This window comes from Gigantopelta aegis, chromosome 14 (assembly GCF_016097555.1).
Source record: "Gigantopelta aegis isolate Gae_Host chromosome 14, Gae_host_genome, whole genome shotgun sequence".
In the NCBI taxonomy this organism is placed as follows: Eukaryota; Metazoa; Mollusca; class Gastropoda; order Neomphalida; family Peltospiridae; genus Gigantopelta; species Gigantopelta aegis.
The window spans coordinates 37,489,403-37,509,841 of record NC_054712.1 but is presented as its reverse complement, the minus strand read 5'-3'; the positions used below and the strand labels follow the sequence as shown (position 1 = coordinate 37,509,841).

At 39.6% G+C, this 20,439-nt stretch overlaps 1 protein-coding gene across 1 annotated transcript in view; it reads left to right on the top strand.

Moving 5' to 3' along the window:
• Positions 1 to 631: 631 nt before the first annotated feature.
• Positions 632 to 20,439, top strand: part of LOC121388105 (glycine receptor subunit alpha-2-like) — a 46,550-nt gene continuing 26,742 nt past the window's right edge. The window contains exons 1-4 of the mRNA XM_041519325.1: positions 632 to 1,500; positions 18,332 to 18,399; positions 19,142 to 19,209; positions 19,972 to 20,219. Coding sequence (XP_041375259.1) covers positions 1,430 to 1,500; positions 18,332 to 18,399; positions 19,142 to 19,209; positions 19,972 to 20,219 — 455 coding nt within the window. The 5' untranslated portion in view covers positions 632 to 1,429. The remainder of the gene's footprint in view (positions 1,501 to 18,331; positions 18,400 to 19,141; positions 19,210 to 19,971; positions 20,220 to 20,439) is intronic.

Genomic DNA, 20,439 nt, shown 5'->3' with positions numbered 1-20,439 from the left:
TGCGAGCTTTGCAGAATCGACTTTATAATATGTTCACTTTTTAAAGCACGCTTACGCGTTTTTCACGTGACAGAAATTTGAAATACGTCACATCAAAATTATTTTTAAAATGATTATTTGCTTTTAGATTAGCAAAGCAGCGCCAGCAACCAAAGAAGCAATCACATTTTTTGTTATTAGTCCCCTTCTGGTCCAACCGGAGGGGACTATAGGTTTCGTCTCCATCCTTCTGTCTGTCTATTAGTATGTCTGTCTGTCTGTCAGTATGTCTGTCACTCTGTCAGTCTGTCTGTCGGTCAGTCTGTATGTCTGTCTGTCACTCTGTCTGTCTGTCTCTACCACATATAGTTTTCCGGATGTTTTTCGACATGTATTACTTTAGCATAACTCCCAGAATGCTTGTTTCATGTTAACTTGATTTTCTACCTTATATCATTTCATCTCTATGACTATATGTCACAATTACCAAATATTTGACATCAAATAGACGATGATTAATAAATTAATGTTCTCTAATGGTATCGTTAAACAAAACAAACTTTAGACCTAGGACTTGTATTCCTAGGAGGCAGAGTCCGGGGGATAACTATTCGTACGGACATGTATTCGGTTTACACCGGTAGCGGCTCCAACGCTGTTTAACGCTTCATTACAGAGGTGTATTGCAGTGCTACATCCACCGACGTATCTCTCTCTCCAACGAAAAAATAAATATAAACAGTCCAGATAGCTGATGCTTGGGCCTTGGACAGCGTGCTTGAACATTTACTGGATATAATCGAGTTGAAACGAGAATGAAATCAGTCAGTCATTAACGAGCGCTTGTGACAAAATCGACTGCACACAGAGGTATTATTTTCTCGTGTCGGTTTATCATCCACCGGCTCTCTCGGCTGGATGCAGTTTGTTGGCTGCCAACTTGTTTCTGTCCTCGGCGGCGCAAACAAACTATTCACGTTGAACTATAAAAAAAATCATTCCACTTGTAGAGCTTATGTTGCGAGCCAGTACCCGAGTTTATTTATCTGCTGTCTAAATGTTCGTGATGGATGAGGATTGGAGATGCGATGCGTCTACTGTTTGTAGTGTTAAATAAATTGGATTCTTTGTGAAACAAGCGACCAATAGCGAACTAATTCATGACAAACTGTTTGCTTACTCATTAGGGCATGGAGAAACAATTTGATACATACGCTGAATCGAAGTTCAAGCACGCCAGTACTGGGGATACCATTAAGGCTCAACGGATGATCTTCCCAAGAGAATCTTCCACCAGAACTGTTGGTGAACTTTGACCTGGTCACGTGTGGCATCTGTTGGAACTGTTTTCGCTCATATCGAAAAATCTTCACGACGTAGCGATAGTAGTCTGTGAACTGGTGGCTGTGCTAGTACTAGTGATTTGCAGTTTGTGTTGGACCATTTTAAAATGGGGAGTTCCGTGCTCGGACTGCTAAATCTGACAATCATGACAACGAATTGGTCATTTCAACAAAAGAGGTAAATATGAATAGTTCGCTATTTTCTCTCATACCGAATTACAAGTTGTAAGTTTGTTTGTTGGTCTACGTATTACACACAGGCATGCACGCGCGCACGCACGCATACACGCACGCACATACACCTAGCCCGAGAACTCTGTAAGAGAGCTAGACGGACATTTGGACGGTTATGACGCTCTATGTAACAAGAGTGAATTAATGAATGTGTAACGACACCCCAGCACGAAAAATACATCGGCTATTGGGTGTCAAACTATGGTAATGCAAACAAATAAGGTGATGATCAACATCAATATAAAATTCAAGATTTAAATAAAAACAGTGTAAAGAACTGTACAAAAATACAAATATCACAGATAGATACGGACTTTTACTCAAACTTTCAATTTGTGCTGTATTGGTCATTCTCAAAGAGAATGTTACACCCCTGCACCACGGTGAGGTTACAGCACGCGCAGGGGTATGTAACAAGAGCGCCATAACCGTCTAAATGTCCGTCTAGCTCTCTTACAGTCAAAGTACTCTAGCTAAGACACACCCACAAACACGCCAACACAACTAGGGGCGGGACGTAACCCAGTGGTACAGCGCTCGCTCGATGCGCGATCGGCGTGGGATCGATCCCCGTCGGTGGGCCCACTGGGCTATTTCTCGTTCCAGTCAGTGCACCACGACTGGTATATCAAAGGTCGTAGTATGTACTACCCTGTCTGTGGGATGGTGCATATAAAATATCCCTTGCTGCTAATCGAAAAGAGTAGTCCATAAAGTGGCGACAGCGGGTTTCCTCTCTTAATATCTGTATGGTCCTTAACCATATGTCTGACGCCATATAACCGTAAATAAATGTGTTTAGTGCGTTGTTAAATAATTAAAAAACAAAAAAAAAAAAACCTGTCATCTCTCTCTCTCTCTCTCTCTCTCTCTCTCTCTCTCTCTCTCTCTCTCTCTCTCTCTCTCTCTCTCTCCAAAATTACATAGTTGGTTGACATTTTGAACATAATATAATTGTAATAACCCAAAATATTCTCTTCAAAAAAAAGTAAGGGAACCTGAAATATAAATGTTAATATCAACTATTAGACCGAAGATACGTTTTGACCACAGACATCCTAGTAAAGAACGTTCAGGTCTATTTAACAACACACCGAAAGTTTGCAAGTGCATCACGCAGTTGTCCCGTACACGTGCGTGGGGTGTCATTCTCGATTTTGACAATTTCCAGGAAGGTCGATTAATCAATGTGGAACATTATTTCTGTGAATCGTTTTCATTGTGTTGATCATACAGTGGTTATTGTTTTCTTTTTAGTCATTTTTATTGTTTGAATTTGCGATTTACTGATAAAAAACGTCAACTTTTAAATTTCACTTCTGACCCCAATCGTCCTTCAAGATCTTTGGTGGTCATAAAACCTACTGTAATACTGAACTACCGGTTGTAATGTTTGCCCAATTAATTCACTATTATCATATAACCATTCCCCACAGCTAATATACCTTACAATTTTGGCAATTATAAATTCTTATTAGAGTACCCCTACTTTTAGCACGCACATCTCCAGAACCTCTCCTTGGATACGCACCTATTTGAAACCAACACGGGCTTAGGAAGGTGCCGTAAAGGGGGAGGGGAGGGGTCAAACACACAAATATATATATTTATAAATATATAAAAAACACAGTGAGAGGGCACATGCCTCCCTTGCCTCCCTCCCCTCCGCTTCCTACGCCAGTAACCAAGGAAGGAAGGATATTGAGAGAGGAAACCCGCTGTCACCACTTCATGGGCTACTCTTTTCGATTAGCGGCAAGGGATCTTTTATATGCACCATCCCATAGACGTGATAACACATACTACGACCTTTGATATGCCAGTAGTCGTGAACTGGCTGGAATGAGAAATAGCCCAATGGGCCCACCGACGGGGATCGATACTTGGCCGACCTCGCACCAAGAGAGTGTTTTACCACTGGACTACGTTTCGCCCCTCCCCCCCCCCCCCCCCCCCTCAATAACCAAGGTGCTCTGTATACTATATCTGACATTCTTGACTAATAACACACACGTGGAGTCGTACGTGAGGTTACAACCTAATTAATGTCAGTAATGTAACATACACCGAATACGTGACATATGTTTTCGTTTTTTTCCATTAGTCTACGTCAGGAATGCGCCCAGTGAACTTAGCTCACTAGCGTAGCGGATGGAGAGGCCATTGGGGACATTCCCCCCCCCCCCCCCCCCCCCCCCCCCAGTTATATTTTCTTGTCGTTTCATAACACGATTTATAGGCAGTATGGTTCCCCCACCAGCCTCCACCACGCGTGTGCAGAAGTGGGGTTTGGGGGTTTGCTCCAAGCAAATTTTCTTTTTAATACGTTTTTACCGGGGGAGCATGACCCGACCATCCCTAAATATTTCGCTTTGTACAATCTAGAAACCCCTGCACAATTTCCTACACACTCGCCTTTCTGCCCATGTGTGTGGTGCCAGTATGAAATGCTGGCTTCGACAATGACTTTGCATTGTATTGTTTTCCTAACAGACCGACGCTGCGGAGAGTGTGTAATTGCCAAAACAAATAGCAAGACTAATAATACTAGTATAAATACTTGATTGTTTGTAATTGAAAGAGAAATTGCCACGCATCGATACTGAGCCATGCTGGCTGCAATTATAAATGTCTAATGCCGGAGACATACCGTGATGTAGGCGGGGCGCAGAAAAGTGTCAGCGACGCGTAATTCTATTGCATCACTTTGCTGAAGGCCTGAGTTCCTACTGTAAAGAGACGGCCCTGAGTTTACAATATAGGAATTGTAACATGTTTTCGATATTTTTAACAACTATAATGACAACATAAAAGTTTGTTTTTGTTTAACAACACCACTAGAGCACATTGATTTTTTAATCATCGGTTACTGGATGTCAAACATTTGGTAATTGTGACATATAATCTAAGAGAGAAAACTCGATACATTTGTATATGCACTATCCCACAGACAGGATACCACATACCACGGCATTTGATGTACCAGTCGTGGTGCACTGGCTAGAAAGAGAAAATTTGCATATTAATAAATACATTTTCTTGTTTAAACTGTCAGTGACGTTATATACAAAAGGTTTCTTGTTATCCTAATGTTTTTCGTAGCCGAAATTATATTTTACCTTCACACAATATCGTACGTACGTAAAGACAATTTATATTAAGTAAGATGAAATTCGAGTTACAACAAACAATAGGACGCCCACAAATACATTCGACATACAGAAACTGATATTCTAAACAATAAAGTAGTTGTTAAACATTATTTATTATCTGAAAATATATTACAGTGTTTGCAAACTCAATATGGCTCCTTTAAAGTTTTGTAAGTATGGGCTCCAACCAATTAAAAAAAATAATTAATGGTACTGGTTGGAACGAGAAATAGCCCAATGATCCCACCGACGGGGATTGATCTAGACCGACCGCACATCAGGCGAGCGCTTTACCACTGGGCTCGCATCCCTCTTGGCATCCCTCGAACCCAGTACCTTCTAGCCTTATGTCTGATGGCTTAACCACGACACCACCGAGGCTGGTGGTCACAGCGCACCGCTCCGTCACGCCACGTGCGCACTGTATCACAATAATGGTCTGCCACAGGTATAACACTGCTCCCGGATGTACTACACAATGATAACTACCTGAGGCAGAGGCATTAACGCGACAGATCCTGGTTTTTAAACACTACAACGTAGTTTTCACTAGTAGAGCCGCTTTTTGATCATTAACATTAGACATTACTTTGATTTTGTTATTGAGATAAAAAAAATTCTGTGGGATGGTGTCAATCTCGATTTTGGGATGGTGCATATAAAATATCCCTTGCTGCTAATCGAAAAGAGTAGCCCATGAAGTGGCGACAGCGGGTTTCCTCTCTCAATATATGTGTGGTCCTTAACCATATGTCTGCCGCCATATAACCGTAAATAAAATGTGTTGCGTGCGTCGTTAAATAAAACATTTCCTTCCTTCCGTTTTAACATCATTACATGTTTCATTCCATTAGAACTATATTCTATACGTGTTACTACACGTTCGTAGATTAACCAGACTAACCAACGGTTTGAAACTTGAGTATGATTTTAAGGCTAGCAGGTACTGGGTTTGTTTCGCGATACCGGCTCCCACCCAGAAAGAGAGAGTTTTAAGGACTCATTCTGGACGTGACCGGCCTCGGTGGCGTCGTGGTAGGCCATCGGTCTACAGGCTGGTAGGTACTGGGTTCGGATCCCAGTCGAGGCATGGGTTTTTTAATCCAGATACCGACTCCAAACCCTGAGTGAATGCTCTGCAAGGCTCAATGGGTAGGTGTAAACCACTTGCACCGACCAGTGATCCATAACTGGTTCAACAAAGGCCATGGTTTGTGCTATCCTGCCTGTGGGAAGCGCAAATAAAAGATCCCTTGCTGCCTGTCGTAAAAAAGTAGCCTATGTGGCGACAGCGGGTTTCCTCTCAAAATCTGTGTGGCCCTTAACCATATGTCTGACGCCATATAACCGTAAATAAAATGTGTTGAGTGCGTCGTTAAATAAAACACTTCTTTCTTTTTTTCTTTCATTCTGGACGTGTAAAACCACAACACTGACTTCTCCCTCACTAACCACTAACCATTTACCAACTGTGCTGGACAGACGTCAGTTAGCTGACGTGTGTGTGCCAAGGATATAAGCAAAAAAGTAAAGTAAAATGAAATAAATAATCAACAATAACAAGAACAAAACAAAAAAAACCCAGCAAAACAAAACACCAACAAAACCAACAAGAACTCTCCCACACACATCTAACACCCCGGCAAAAAACAACAACAAAAAACAACAGCAACCCACCCACCCCCCAAACCAACAACAAAACAAAAAACAAAACAACAACACCCAACCCCCCAAAGAAACGTCCACCAAAAATAAAAAGCGAAAGAAAACAAAATATAAAAAAAACCCCATAACCCCCCCCCCCCCCCCCCCCCCCCCCCCCATAAAAAAACCCAATGAATTTCACTTGCAGATTTAAAAAAATTAAATTTTAACAAAAAGCAAATGAAAACTGTTTGTTTAATTCTCAAAGTTAAAGCAATGTCCATTAAATATATTTTTTTATTATTAACAAAATTCCAGTTTGAGTCACGCAAGACAATTTCTGGTAGTTATATTTAAAATAAAAATGTTAAAAAACACCAGAGGGTTAAAGGTCCCTTACTATTTTCAAAATTATTGTCAGTATATATTGGGGAGCATATGAAAGGTCATACAATATGTACCTCGGCTCTATGGAAATAAAATATAAAACCCACTTCTGTTACATAAGCTGCAATTTCCAATTACCAGGAAATATATATATTTTTTTTAAATGCAGCTTCTGCCAATATTTATAAAACAACAATATCATCTTTTCTCTCTTGAGTACATTTTGATAATGAACGTTTTCCAGTACACTGCCCAAAATCGTTTTATTGAGTTCCGCATGTCAAACACCGCCACCACGAGACCTATCCTTCATGTGCATTCTGTCCAGTGGTGTGTGTGTGGGGGGGGGGGGGGGGGGGGGGGGGGTAGTCCAATGGTAAAGCGTTCGCTTGATGCGCGGTCGGTCCAGGATCGATCCCCGTCGGTGGACTCATTGGGCTATTTCTCGTTCCAGCTAGTGCACCACGACTGATATATCAAATACCGTGATATGTACTACCCTGTCTGTGGGATGGTGCTCATGAAGTGGCGACAGCGGGTTCCCTCTCTCAGTATGTGTGTGTGGTCCTTAACCATATGTCTGACGCCATATAACCGAAAATAAAATGTGTTGATTGCGTCGTTAAATAAAAAAATAACATTTTTTTCTATCCAGTGGCGTAGCGAGAGTGGGGGACACGGGGGAAATTCACCTCCCCAATTTTTTTTTTTTACTGCATTAAATTTGAAAAAACCCCGATACATAGTGTGGATTGCCCCCACCCGAACCCCCCATATAAAATCTTGGCTACGCCAGTGATTCGGTCCTTAATTTATATTAACAAAATGACAAAAACCCAACCCCCCCAAAAAACCCCCCAAAAAAAAACAAAAAAACAAAACAAAAAACAAACAAACAAACAAACAAAAAACAACAACAACAAAACATGACAAAAATAAAATAAAATAAAATAAATACATAATAAATAAATAAATAAATACAAAATAAATAAATAAAACAGAATGCTAATCGGCTGAGTTAACCTTTCATTCTTTGAGGATTATATTATTCTATTCCCTGGCCGCCATTATCGCCTATCGATCACGGAAATATGTGCTACAGTAAAAACATTCATCGCACGTTTTGCCTCACTTGACACACGCAAATCCATTAGCTAAACCAACAGGGTATTAATGTGTATCGCATGCATTAATGTTTATCACGTGTGTTGAGGCCCATTTTGTAATAAACGACCAATTTTGTAATATGTACCCATTTTGTAATAAAAAACGACCCATTTTGTAATAAGTACCCATTTTGTAATAAAAAACGACCCATTCTGTAATAAACATAGGTACCCATTTTGTAATAAAATCGGACCCATTTTGTAATAAAAAATAGGTACCCATTTTGTAATAAAAAAAATTTCCATTCTGTAATAAAGGCTTAAAACGTCAGAATACGACATAGATGTTAAATATATACAAATTGAAATAATTTTAAACTTTGTGTTTAGATTTTTTTCAGTGGTTGGGAGTTCGTCAGGGGTACGAATATGTCTTAAGGTTGATTCTGTAAGTGAACCTATTCAGTTTTTCCGTTCATCCATTACTCCAGACCGCTCGCTTGAGGTGCTTGTGTCGCAGGATCGAACTTCTGTAGACACACAAATTGGGTTTTTTGTCTGTTCCAACCAGTACCCTAAAACTGGTATACTAAAAGCCCTGGTATGTACTATCCTGACTATGGAAAAGTGCATATAAAATACCCATCGTGTGGTATTATCTATCATGATCGGGGCGGGATCTAGCTTAATCGGTTGAACGTTCGCCTGGGGGACTTGGGTAACAGGATAGAACCTTCTCGGTGAACACGTCAATTGGGCTTTTTGCCGTTCCAACCAGTTCCTCCCCCCCCCCCCCCCCCATTACGCCACGACTGTTACATTATAATCTAAGTGTAGATATGTGTAAGAGAAAGTAACCTACATTTATGTGTTGTAAAAGCCGTATCTTAAACTAGTATCCGTCAAAAGTGATTTCCCACTGACACTCCCTCCCCACTCACCCCAGCCGCCCTACCCCATCCCCCACCCACCACGAGAAAGTGAACAATACACATAAAACACATGTGATCATTCAGCCGATGGTTGTGGAAGTTAATTCTACAATTATTGTGTACAGGTACTGTACATTAACCGATTTACCGCTTACACTGTACTTTAATTTGTCGCCTGACTATGTGCTCATATGCGGTCTTGAATGCATATATATATATATATATATATATATATATATATATATATATATATATATATATCCACACCTGCCTTTCTTATTCTTATTCTTCTTTTGTTATGGTTACCGGCAATATTAGGTATATATATATATATATATATATATATATATATATATATATTATATATATATATATATATATATATATATGGTTACCGGCAATATATATATATATTTCTTTCTAAACTTCTATGTACATTTTAAATATATACAGTGTAATAATATTACAGAATAACCAAGTTAACATGTTTACAATGACGACGAATCCTAAAACAAATGAAAAGAAATAATCAAGTACAAAGAAATTAGGTTTCAATATTTTTTGTCTTTCATCCTGGTGTGCTCGCGTTTTCAAAAGAAACCGTCCTTCAATCAACATGTTCAGAAAGGAACATCAAAATATTATGTTTTCAACTTGCTGCTTTAGCGGCTACTTTATCAAAGGATCTGAAAAAAGAAAATTGATGTGTAATCTATAGTACGAATAAACAACATTTAGTTAAAAGTAAACTGATTCAAATTAAGGAGAATTCAAGGGCTGGGGTACAAAAATGTGCAGCTTACATATGCATTCATTGGATTGTGCATATGTATTCATTCACCTTTGTATTATTTTAGCTAGGATCCAAATTTTCATCCATACGGAGAGTATAATCAATGCACGACAAAATAATCATCTCCTGTTTTAAATGTATATGTGTTTCAATTCAATTATTTTATTGCTTTAAGCTGTAAGCTTATCAGCACAGCATATATACACAGTATGTATAAACGCACAAGAGAATTCAATTATTATATTCATCAATTACACGCTTTTGGTTTTCATGTTAGGTAATAATACAATGAAATATATAAACTAAATGTTACCTACATGCATAAAAGTATTACATTCACAAACAGTATAAAAGAAAAGTCACAACTAGTATGCTTTTAGACAAGAGAGTGCCTTAACTTATAATTTTTATGCCAAACTAATATACTTATCAATATTAATTAAATCTTTAATGTATGCTTCTTTAACATCACAAAGTATTTTAATCAGCTGTTGCTGTTCCGATAATTATGATACAGACTACCCACACAAGCTACTATTTTTGATACACAGCTGTAGAACATACTTGGTTCTTCATACCCCAACCGAATAGCACTGGTTGGAACAAGAAAACAATGTATATTTAGGGGGTTAGCGTTAGAAATTTCGTATCCCAGGCGAACCATCGACCATCGAAATAAATCTAAACACAAAGTTTAATATTATTTCACTTTGTATATATTAAACAAAGGCCTATACCTATGTTGTAATCTGACGTTTTAAGCCTTTATTACAGAATGGGCATTTTTTTATTACAAAATGGGCACCTATTTATTATTACAAAATGGGTCCGATTTTATTACAAAATGGGTACCTACGTTTAATACAGAATGGGTCGTTTTTTATTACAAAATGGGTACATATTACAAAATGGGTCGTTTTTTATTACAAAATGGGTACATATTACAAAATGGGTCGTTTATTACAAAATGGGCCTCAACACACGTGCATGGGAAAATGATGTAATGGTCTCGTGTTTTGACGAGCCCCTATAATACATGTATTTTGTATTTTGTTTTTGAGAATCATGGTAAAGTCGTTCAGAAAACGTTTAGTAGACAGGAAAAGTTTTGTATAACGACACTACTAGTGCACATTGATTTATTACCATGGACAGACAGATACTTTGTTACAAGTCTCACCTCATTACAATAGAATAAAATGTAGCATATAAATACAAGCAACATAAAAGATAAAATCATAATTTGCCGCTCTGTACTGACTTATGAGAAAGAAAGAAAGAAATGTTTTATTTAACCACGCACTCAACACATTTTATTTACGGTTATATGGCAGACAGGAAATGTTTTATTTAACGACGCACTCAACACATTTATTTACGGTTATATGGTGGCAGACATATGGTTAAGGATCACACAGATATTGAGAGAGGAAACCCGCTGTCGCCACTTCATGGGCTACGCTTTTCGATTAGCAGCAAGAGTTCTTTTATATGCACCATCCCACAGACAGGGTAGTACATACCACTGCCTTTGATATGCCAGTCGTGGTGCACTGGCTGGAACGAGAAATAACCCAATGGGGCCACCGACGATGAGTTATGAGAGTCAGACGATTCGGTAAAAGTATCTAAAAGACAAATAAAGTAAACAACCCAATATAGTACAGTTAAAACAATAACGACACCAATACAACAATAAGATATATATATATATATATATATATATATATATATATATATATATATATATATATATAAAGCATTATACATAAATCATCTAATAGTATATAAAAGGGATTTTCGACGTTAACCATTTGTTAATTTTTGACGTACAATCTCAGAGAGAAAACCTACTCTTTTTTTTCATTAGTAGCAAGGGGTCTTTTATATGGATCATCCCACAGAGACATGATAGCAAATACCACGGCCTTTGATATACCAGTCGTGGTGCACTGGTTTGAACAAAAAAAATAGCCCAAGGAGCCAACCAACGGGGATGGATCCCAGACCGACCGCGCATCAGGCGAGAGCTTTACCACTGGGCTATATATCGCCCATTTTTGACAATCATGGTAAAAGGTTAAAGTTTGTTTTGTTTATCAACACCACTAAAGCACATTGATTTATTAATAATCGGTTACTGGGTAGGAAGGAAATGTTTTATTTAACGACGCACTCATCACATTTTATTTACGGTTATATTGCTTCGGACATATGGCTAAGGACCACACAGATATTGAGAGAGTAGTAAACCCGCTATCGCCACTTCGTGGGCTACCCTTTTCGATTAGCAGCAACGGCTCTTTTATATGCACCATCCCACAAACAGGATAGTACATACCACAGCCTTTGTTACACCAGTTGTGGAGCACTGGCTGAAACGAGAAATAGCCCAATGGGGCCACAGACGGGAATCGATCCTAGACCGACCGCGCATCAAGCGAACGCTTTACCACTGAGATACGTACCGCCCCCGGTTATTGGGTGTCAAACATTTGGTAATTTTTAACATATAGTCTTGGAGAGGAAACCCGCTACAATTGTTTTCTATTAGTAGCAAGGGATCTTTTATATGCACCACCGATGCCATATAACCGTAAATAAAATGTGTTGATTGCGTCGTTAAATAAAACATTTCTTTCTATTTTTTTTTTTTTTATATATGCACCATCCCACAGACAGGATAACACATACTACTGCCTTGGATATGCCAGTTGTGGTGTACTGGCTGAAACATGATAGTTGAGAGGAATTTGTACTTTTAAACAAGGACGGTTCAAGAGAATAGAATGGTCAGGTCATACTCCCCCAGAAAAGTACATTAAAAAGTGCTTGGAGCAGGGGGTGTCTTCCATAACATTCTCACTGCATACTCGCCTGCCAAAACTTGAAAAAGACCAACTCTTAAACCAGGTTTGTTTTGCTTAACGACAACACTATTGTATTGTATTGTTTTGTTTATCAGCCCAAAACCTCTGTTTATAGGCGTACACAATGTTTGTACAGTTGAAACATGGTGGCAATAATTGTAAACGCTATATAATATAATAATTTGGCAGAAAAAAACAACAAAAACATTAATATGGATGGACAGAGTTAGTATTTGTTATTACTGAATATCGTAAAATACACTAAAGAAACAAAAATAGAATATTGTTTCTGGATGGACAAATTATTATTAATGCAGGCACAGATTTAAATTGAAATAGATTTGTAGATTATAGTTAATATATATATCACAATAGGAAAAATTATAGGTAAGCATTATTAAACAAAAAAAATTCGAGCTTCACAGGCATTAAATAAGAATTTTCCCAAGTTTCTAAGTTCTTTAACATATTGGACAATTAGAAGTTGAATTAGCTTAAAAACAGAAGGATGTTTCCAATAATAGGGTTTAATAAATTTGCGTCTTAACTCTGAGAATAAACTGCAAATAAGAATAAAATGAAATTTGTCCTCTTCATCTAATGTGAACACTAGAAAGAAAGAAATGTTTTATTTAACGACGCACTCAACACATTTTATTTACGGTTATATGGCGTCAGACACATGGTTAAGGACCACACAGAGTTTGAGAAAAAACCCGCTCTCGCCACTACATGGGCTACTCTTTCCGATTAGCAGCAAGGGATCTTTTATTTGCACTTCCCACAGGCAGGATAGTACATACCACGGCCTTTGATATACCAGTCGTGGTGCACTGGCTGAAACAATTTTTTTTTAGCCCAATGGGCCCACCGACGGGGATCGATCCCAGACCGACCGCGCATCGAGCGAGCGCTGTACCACTGGGCTACGTCCCGACCCTAATTCAGTGGAATACAGTGAGTTGGTGGCCTGTTATTCAAACACTGAAATCCTGCAAATAATTATGACTAACAATTATAAACGTTTCTTCGTCAGGGTTTCATAATGACGTAACGGGCGAGCATGAATAAATGTTTCAGCGTTTATCGAACCGAGACAAATAAGCACGATAATATATCAAACCGTAGTAACCCGATATTGGTGATCAGTAGGCAGCCCCTTTCAATCTATATAGATCTGTTGTCGGTTTAAACAATATGTTTTTCTATTAATGATGACAGATGGGATCGGTCAACAGCTAGAGTCTGTTTAAAGACCAGTCCCTCCTGAATTCCGCGATTCCGCGGACGCGGAAAATTTTGCAGAATTTGCACCATCGTGCAGAATAGTTGTTCGTCCGCGGAAAATCACTTTTCGTGCAGAACACGTGCAGAATTCATAATTTTAGGCCGTGGAATTTGTCTTAAACACCGCAAAATGTTCGATGTTTCTGAATTGTAACATTAAACATGGCATTTTAATAGTGTTTACTTTCCATGCAGTAATAAACAGAAACATAAATCATTTGTTTCTTTTCTTTTAAGTTATTACAGGCTGGACTAGTAACCGCCTCACAGTTACTAGTCTGCGTAACATGCGTTTGGAACCAGCCTTTAGTTTCTGTCATTGAATCGGAAATTCTCGCAAGATAGAGCGCAATGGATTGTGGCGAGATGTTCCGATCGTTGCTCGGTGCGTAGGTTACGGAAACCGACGAAGACGGGTTGTAATTACATTTTGACAGATTCCACAAATACGAAATAGGATTCAGCAATTCCATTCTATTTAATATAAAATAATTATATTAACATATAAGTATCGATTGTTGGAATCGTGATGTTAAGCAACAATATTTAAGTATTTATTAATCACAAATCACATTTAACAAAGAATCCGTAAGCGTAAAAACAGGAGGTTTTTTCCCCATATCGTTTCCATTTCAAGTTTTAATGATTCAATCTTCCGGAAGCACCCGTCTGCTTAAAACATAAATCGTCTGCTTTTTTGCGATTTTTAAATAAATCTGTAACATTTTGAACATCTAGTTTTAATTTTAAGTGTTATTTTTCAGTTTTATATGTTGCAGAATCCATCAAATTTTACCGCAGAATATGTCAAATTTTACCGCGGAATTTTTAAATGTTTGCCGCGGAATTCAGGGGGGAGTGAAAGACATTTCTCTCCATTATACAGTTATTGTTTACTGCTGTTCTGTGAAAATAAACACCAGTCTAGGACTGGCTCAGATTATCAGCTGTCATGACCGAGTTGGCCAACATGACAGTTACGTTTTACGAAAGTTTAAAAAAATAAATAACTTGAAAAACAAAAGCAACAACAACAACATCATCAACATCAACAACAACAACAACAACAATACTCCCCCCAAAAAACCCCATCCCATCAACACCCTTAAAACACCCCGAAACACCCCCTAAAAAACAACAACACCCCCCCCCCCCCGGAAAAACACAAAACAAAACAAACATCCCCCTCCAAAAAGAAAAAAGAAAAAAAAGAAACACCCCAAAACCCTCGAAGAAACACCCCCCAACACCCCCAACCCCCAAAACCAACCAACAACCCCCCCCCCCAAAAAAAAAAAAAAAAAAAAAAAAAAACAAACCAAACAGAAAACCCCATCCAAACAACACTACTACAAACAAACAAATAACAACAACAAAGACACATATTGCTTTGGCTAAACCTTGCGGACTAAACTGTATCAACACGTAGTAACCTGCTACAGGGGCGGATTCAGGATTTTGTAACGGTGGGAGTCATGGATATCTCAAAAAGGCACTTTGTCTTGTGTTTGTCAAAGTCAGAATTATAAGTCGAGCTCTGAAAGGGAGCGCCTTGTGTAAAGAGGTTCGGGGGCATGCTTCCCGGAAAACCGGCCTCGGTGGTGTCGTGGTTAAGCCATCGGACATTAGGCTGGTAGGTGCAGGGTTCGCAGCCCGGTACGGGCTCCCACCCAGAGCGAGTTTTAACTATTCAATGGGTAGGTGTAAGATCACTACACCATGTCCCCTCTCGCTAACCACTAACCAAGTATCCTGGACAAATAGCCCAGATAGCTTAGGTGTGTGCCCAGGACAATGTGCTTGAACCTTAATTGGATAAAAGCACGAAAATAAGTTGAAATTAAGGAAGGAAGGAAGGAAATATTTTATTCAACGACACACTCAACACATTTTTATTTACGGTTATATGGCGTCGGCAATATGGTTAAGGACCACACATATATTGAGAGAAGAAACCCGCTGTCGCCACTTCATGGGCTACTCTTTTCGATTAGCAGCAAGGGATCTTTTATATGCATTGTCCCACAGACAGAATAGTACATACCACGGCCTTTGTTACACCAGTTGTGGAGCACTGGCTTGAACGAGAAATAACTCAATGGGTCCACCGACGGGGATCGATCCTAGACCGACCTCGCATCAAACGAACGCTTTGCCACTGGGCTACCTTCCGCCCAAAGTTGAAATGAAATTTCCAGATAGTTCTGGAAATAAAGATGCCTAGAGGCGCGTTTTCAGGGCAATTTAGCGTTGTATACAAGCATTGTGGACGATGAATTAAAAAAACAACTAGTAAAAGTCAGAAACTGGTTTCTAAATGAGTTCAGTACTCCGATGTTAAACAATATTTTTTTCCAATATAGCTATTGGAAATTAGTATGAAAAGGGAACATTTTATTGGTGCGTTTTCTTTGTTGTTTAGTATACAGTGAATCCTCTCAAGACTGAACCCTCTGTAAACCGGAATTCCCTCAAAACCGGACAGAGTTCATTTATAAATACCAGTACAGAACTGTACCCCTCTAAACCGGATCCCTCTTAATAGAGGACATTTTTATTGGTCCCAAGGGGGTCCGGGTTACAGGGGTTTCACTGTATAACACGAACATGGTTTACGCATAAAAGTACGGTTACCTGGCCACAGACCACAGTTAGCGGTTAATGGTTATAACACTTTTATTAATATTTGTTGGGCCATGGATTTTTTGTTTTCAATTTTGCCTGTCTGAGGGAAACATACCCTTAAAAAGGACAACCCTTGTTGTCCAGCTCTTCTCCCAGGATATTGGTTTAAACAAACACACCCACTAAACCTGGCCGGAGTACACCCATTTTATACAAACAAGCTCTACATTTTGCATGGCTGAAATTAACACAAAAAAGTATTCAGTGTCAACAAGTTGCAAACTACATGGTCTCCGCTGTCAACTAAAGCTGTATTCTAAAGCTCTATCCTAACCAGCCGCGAGCGATTATTTTAGAAATGATTGATTTCCATTGCCGCATCCTAACAGTACCCGCGCAACTGGTTAAGCTGTATCCTAACCGGCCGCGAGCGACGCGAGCGATGCGAGCGATTATTTTAGAAATCATTGATTTCCATTACCGCATCCTAACTGCACGCGCGCGACGCGACAGATTTATATGTCGCGTCGCACGCGTGTGGTTAGGATGCAGCAATGGAAATCAATGATTTCTAAAATAATCGCTCGCATCGCTCGCCTTCGCGCTTGGCCGGTAATGATACAGCTTGAGTCTAATAGTTGCCACTACAAAGCTGTCTGCCATGAAATAATCAGTCAAACAGCAGAGATATTGCCGTATACACTGATTCAACCCAAACACTTTATGTCAAGTTCTGTCGCATATCTCACGAATGGCATGCAGCATAACAGGTTAGTGATATTTTTTCAGTTGCAAGCATGGAGCTTTGACTCGGCGAGATGGACATGATGTATGGTATAGTACTATCGCTGGGCGGGACGTATAGTAGCCCAGTGGTAAAGTTTGGGATCGATCCCCGTCGGTGGACCCATTTGGGCTATTTCTCGTTCCAGCCAGTGCACCACGACTGGTATATCAAAGGCCGTGGTATATGCTTTCCTGTCTGTGGGATGGTGCATATAAAAGATCCCTTGCTACTAATGTAAAAAATGTACCGGGTTTCCTCTCTATGACTGTCAAGATGACCATATATTTGACCCCCAATAGCCGATTAATAAATCAATCTGCTCTAGTGGTGTCGTTAAACAAAACATACTTCCAGTGCTATCGTCATTGCTGCAGATACGCATTTGAGGAGAAAAAAGTTTGTTTTTGTTTAACGACACCACTAGAGGACATTGATTTATTAATAATCGGCCATTGGATCCATGTTGAATATTTGGTAATTTTTTTACTCGTTGTCTCAGAAGAAACCTTTTACTCTTTTCCATTAGCAGCTAGTGATCTTCTATATACGCTTCCCCACAGACAGGACAGAACATACCACGGCCTTTTACACACCAGCTATGGTACACTGTAGAGATTGGGACGGAATAAAAAGCAATAAGAAAATGGGTTATCTGAGGTGATTCGATCCTTATGACTGAAGCATTTCACATTAGCTCTCTACTGACGGAGCTAAATCTCGCCCGTACGAATTTCAGTGCAATGTTCAGACACGGATCCTGGACGTTTTGCAGGGGGACTCTTACATACAACTAGTTAAATGCAAGTTGTATATTTGTGGTGAATGCACTTTAAATAAGTGGGAACAGATTTTTATTGGTCGTCAGCAGGCGTGGATGGGAGTCGGGACAACCTCGACCCCCACCTGGATCCATTGGCGTAGCGAGCGAGGGTGGTGGTGGTGGTGGTGGTGGTGGGGGGGGGGGGGGGGAACACGGGTGCCATGCCTCCCAAACAAACCTTTTTTTTTTAAACTATTAAATTTTATAAAATCATACATACGTACATACATACATACATACATACATACATACATAGTGTGAGTTGCCCCCCCCCCCCCCACCCCCACCCCCCAAAAAAAATCCTGGCTATGCCAGTGCCTGGATCCGCGTCTGATTATTATCTTAAGGCTTTCTATTCGATTTCTTTTTTAGACAAGACGTGCTCAACTCCCTTCTATCCCAGAAATACGATTCACGGATTCCACCCAACTTTGAAGATGGTTAGTAGACTTTCAATAACTACTGTATACATAAACATGCACAATTAAGATGTACAAGATTATGTATATATACTTTTAATAGGCGGAATTTATCGCAGACAAAACAGTTGAATGTCAACAGCTTACACCATTGTCGTGTTTTTTCTTTCTTTCTTTAGTATTTGTTTTACATTTAACATTTTAACAATTAGGCCTACACAACGCAAATTTTGTAATTTTTATACACCTTTCACTCATGTAAAGGTTTGCAACGCTCGTCCCCCTTCAACTCGATAGGGGACTTTTGTGAGTGCTGATATTGTTAAAATTTAATATGATCATTGTTGTAAATCTTTTTGTTAAAAACCTCTATCTGAACCAATGTTAAAAGCAATTGACCAGATACAAACATAGATGTCCGAAGATAACAGCAACTGCAATGGTGGGGGTGAGGGGAGTGAATTCATTATCTTCTGAGTTGAGGGCAGCAGCGCCCGTTCCCCCATCTCCGCTTCTGACGCCTATGACAAACCCAATCCAGTTTGTATGCGATAAATTCGCCAAAGTATAGTTGTACTTACCATACCTTCGTTATATCTTGGAACAAAGAGTGACCTGAACGTAGCTTCGTTACTAGGTTGTCTGTTTATGACGTCATAATGTTGTGAGCGTTAACCTATCAGAATGCGTCATATTTGTCTTTTAAATATTCATTATTCTTTGTTTAATCGGTATTGATCACAAGTATTATATATTTCTTCAGATTTCCCAACCAAAGTTCGCGTGCAGCTGTACATTTTGAGTTTCGACTCCATCAGCGAATCATCTATGGTAAGTCATCTGTCGCGTTAGGTCTCACTACACAGTTAACTTCTAGGTGAGAGTTCAGTCATCACGGTCCACTATAGTTCCTAATTGTGACATTTGTTGTGGTTCACATATTGACTTCTAGTAATTGGGGAATAATTAAAACAATTTGTTCTTTTCAATGGTAAGCCCTCTGGCTGGATTTTGTCCATTTTGGGCCATGGGTGTATAGCGGAACAAGCGGCCTGAGTGAAACGGTTCCTGGACCAACTGTTCGGACTGGTACTACAGCTACATGCAGCACAAGCGTACGAAATAGGGGCACTGGAGGAGCAACTTCCCCCCTAGTGTTGGAGCAGAACCTCAAATTCGGGCAAGAATGATACATATATTCGGGAAAAATATGTTAACCTGAAACCTTTTTACCATGTCTTTCCATCATTCTACCCTTAAAATTTAGTTGTAATCCAGGTAGTCTAGTCAATCTAAGCAAATGCAATTTTATTTCATCTAAGTACCTTGTGATTAAAACATGTATGGGGTACATGTAAACAAAAAGTACTCAGATTTTGTGCGGAACTTGGGTAATTATAGACGCTACCTGTTATATCTGAAATGAGCAGCTTGACCCGCACTGTTTTCTGATTCACTTCAAGGCTGATGGGTGGTAGTATTTATATCCGTGGTGTGTGTGTATGAGTTTTAGCTACATGTGTTACTATTGTCGTCTATGGGATTTTGATTTGGTAGTATACACCCTACAGTATCTCCCTCACTTCCACCCAGGCGTATTCCATGAGCGTGTTTCTACGTCAGAACTGGGTGGACAAACGTCTGCAGTTTAGCAAGGCGAACCTCTCGTGGATCCAGCGCTGGCGGGTGGGGCGACTCGAACTCGACTCCAAGATGATGGAGAAGATCTGGACGCCGGACCTGTTCTTCATCAACGAGAAGGAGGCCGTCATGCACGACGTCACCGTCCCGAACCGCCTCGTTCACCTGTATCCTAATGGGACCGTCCAGTCCAGCTGCAGGTAAATAGGGCCAATGAAATATTACGTAAGGTTCGGGGTGGGTGGGTGGGTGTTGGTCCAACGCTATGCAGCATTACAAGGGTAAGTGGGTGTATTTAAGTGTTACGTATCGCTCTGTTTTATTACAAAAATATTTCTTTCATAAACGATCTGTCAGGGCAACATAATGGAACAGAACTTTATTACGCTCAGGCCGTTGCACAACGGAATATGAGGAACA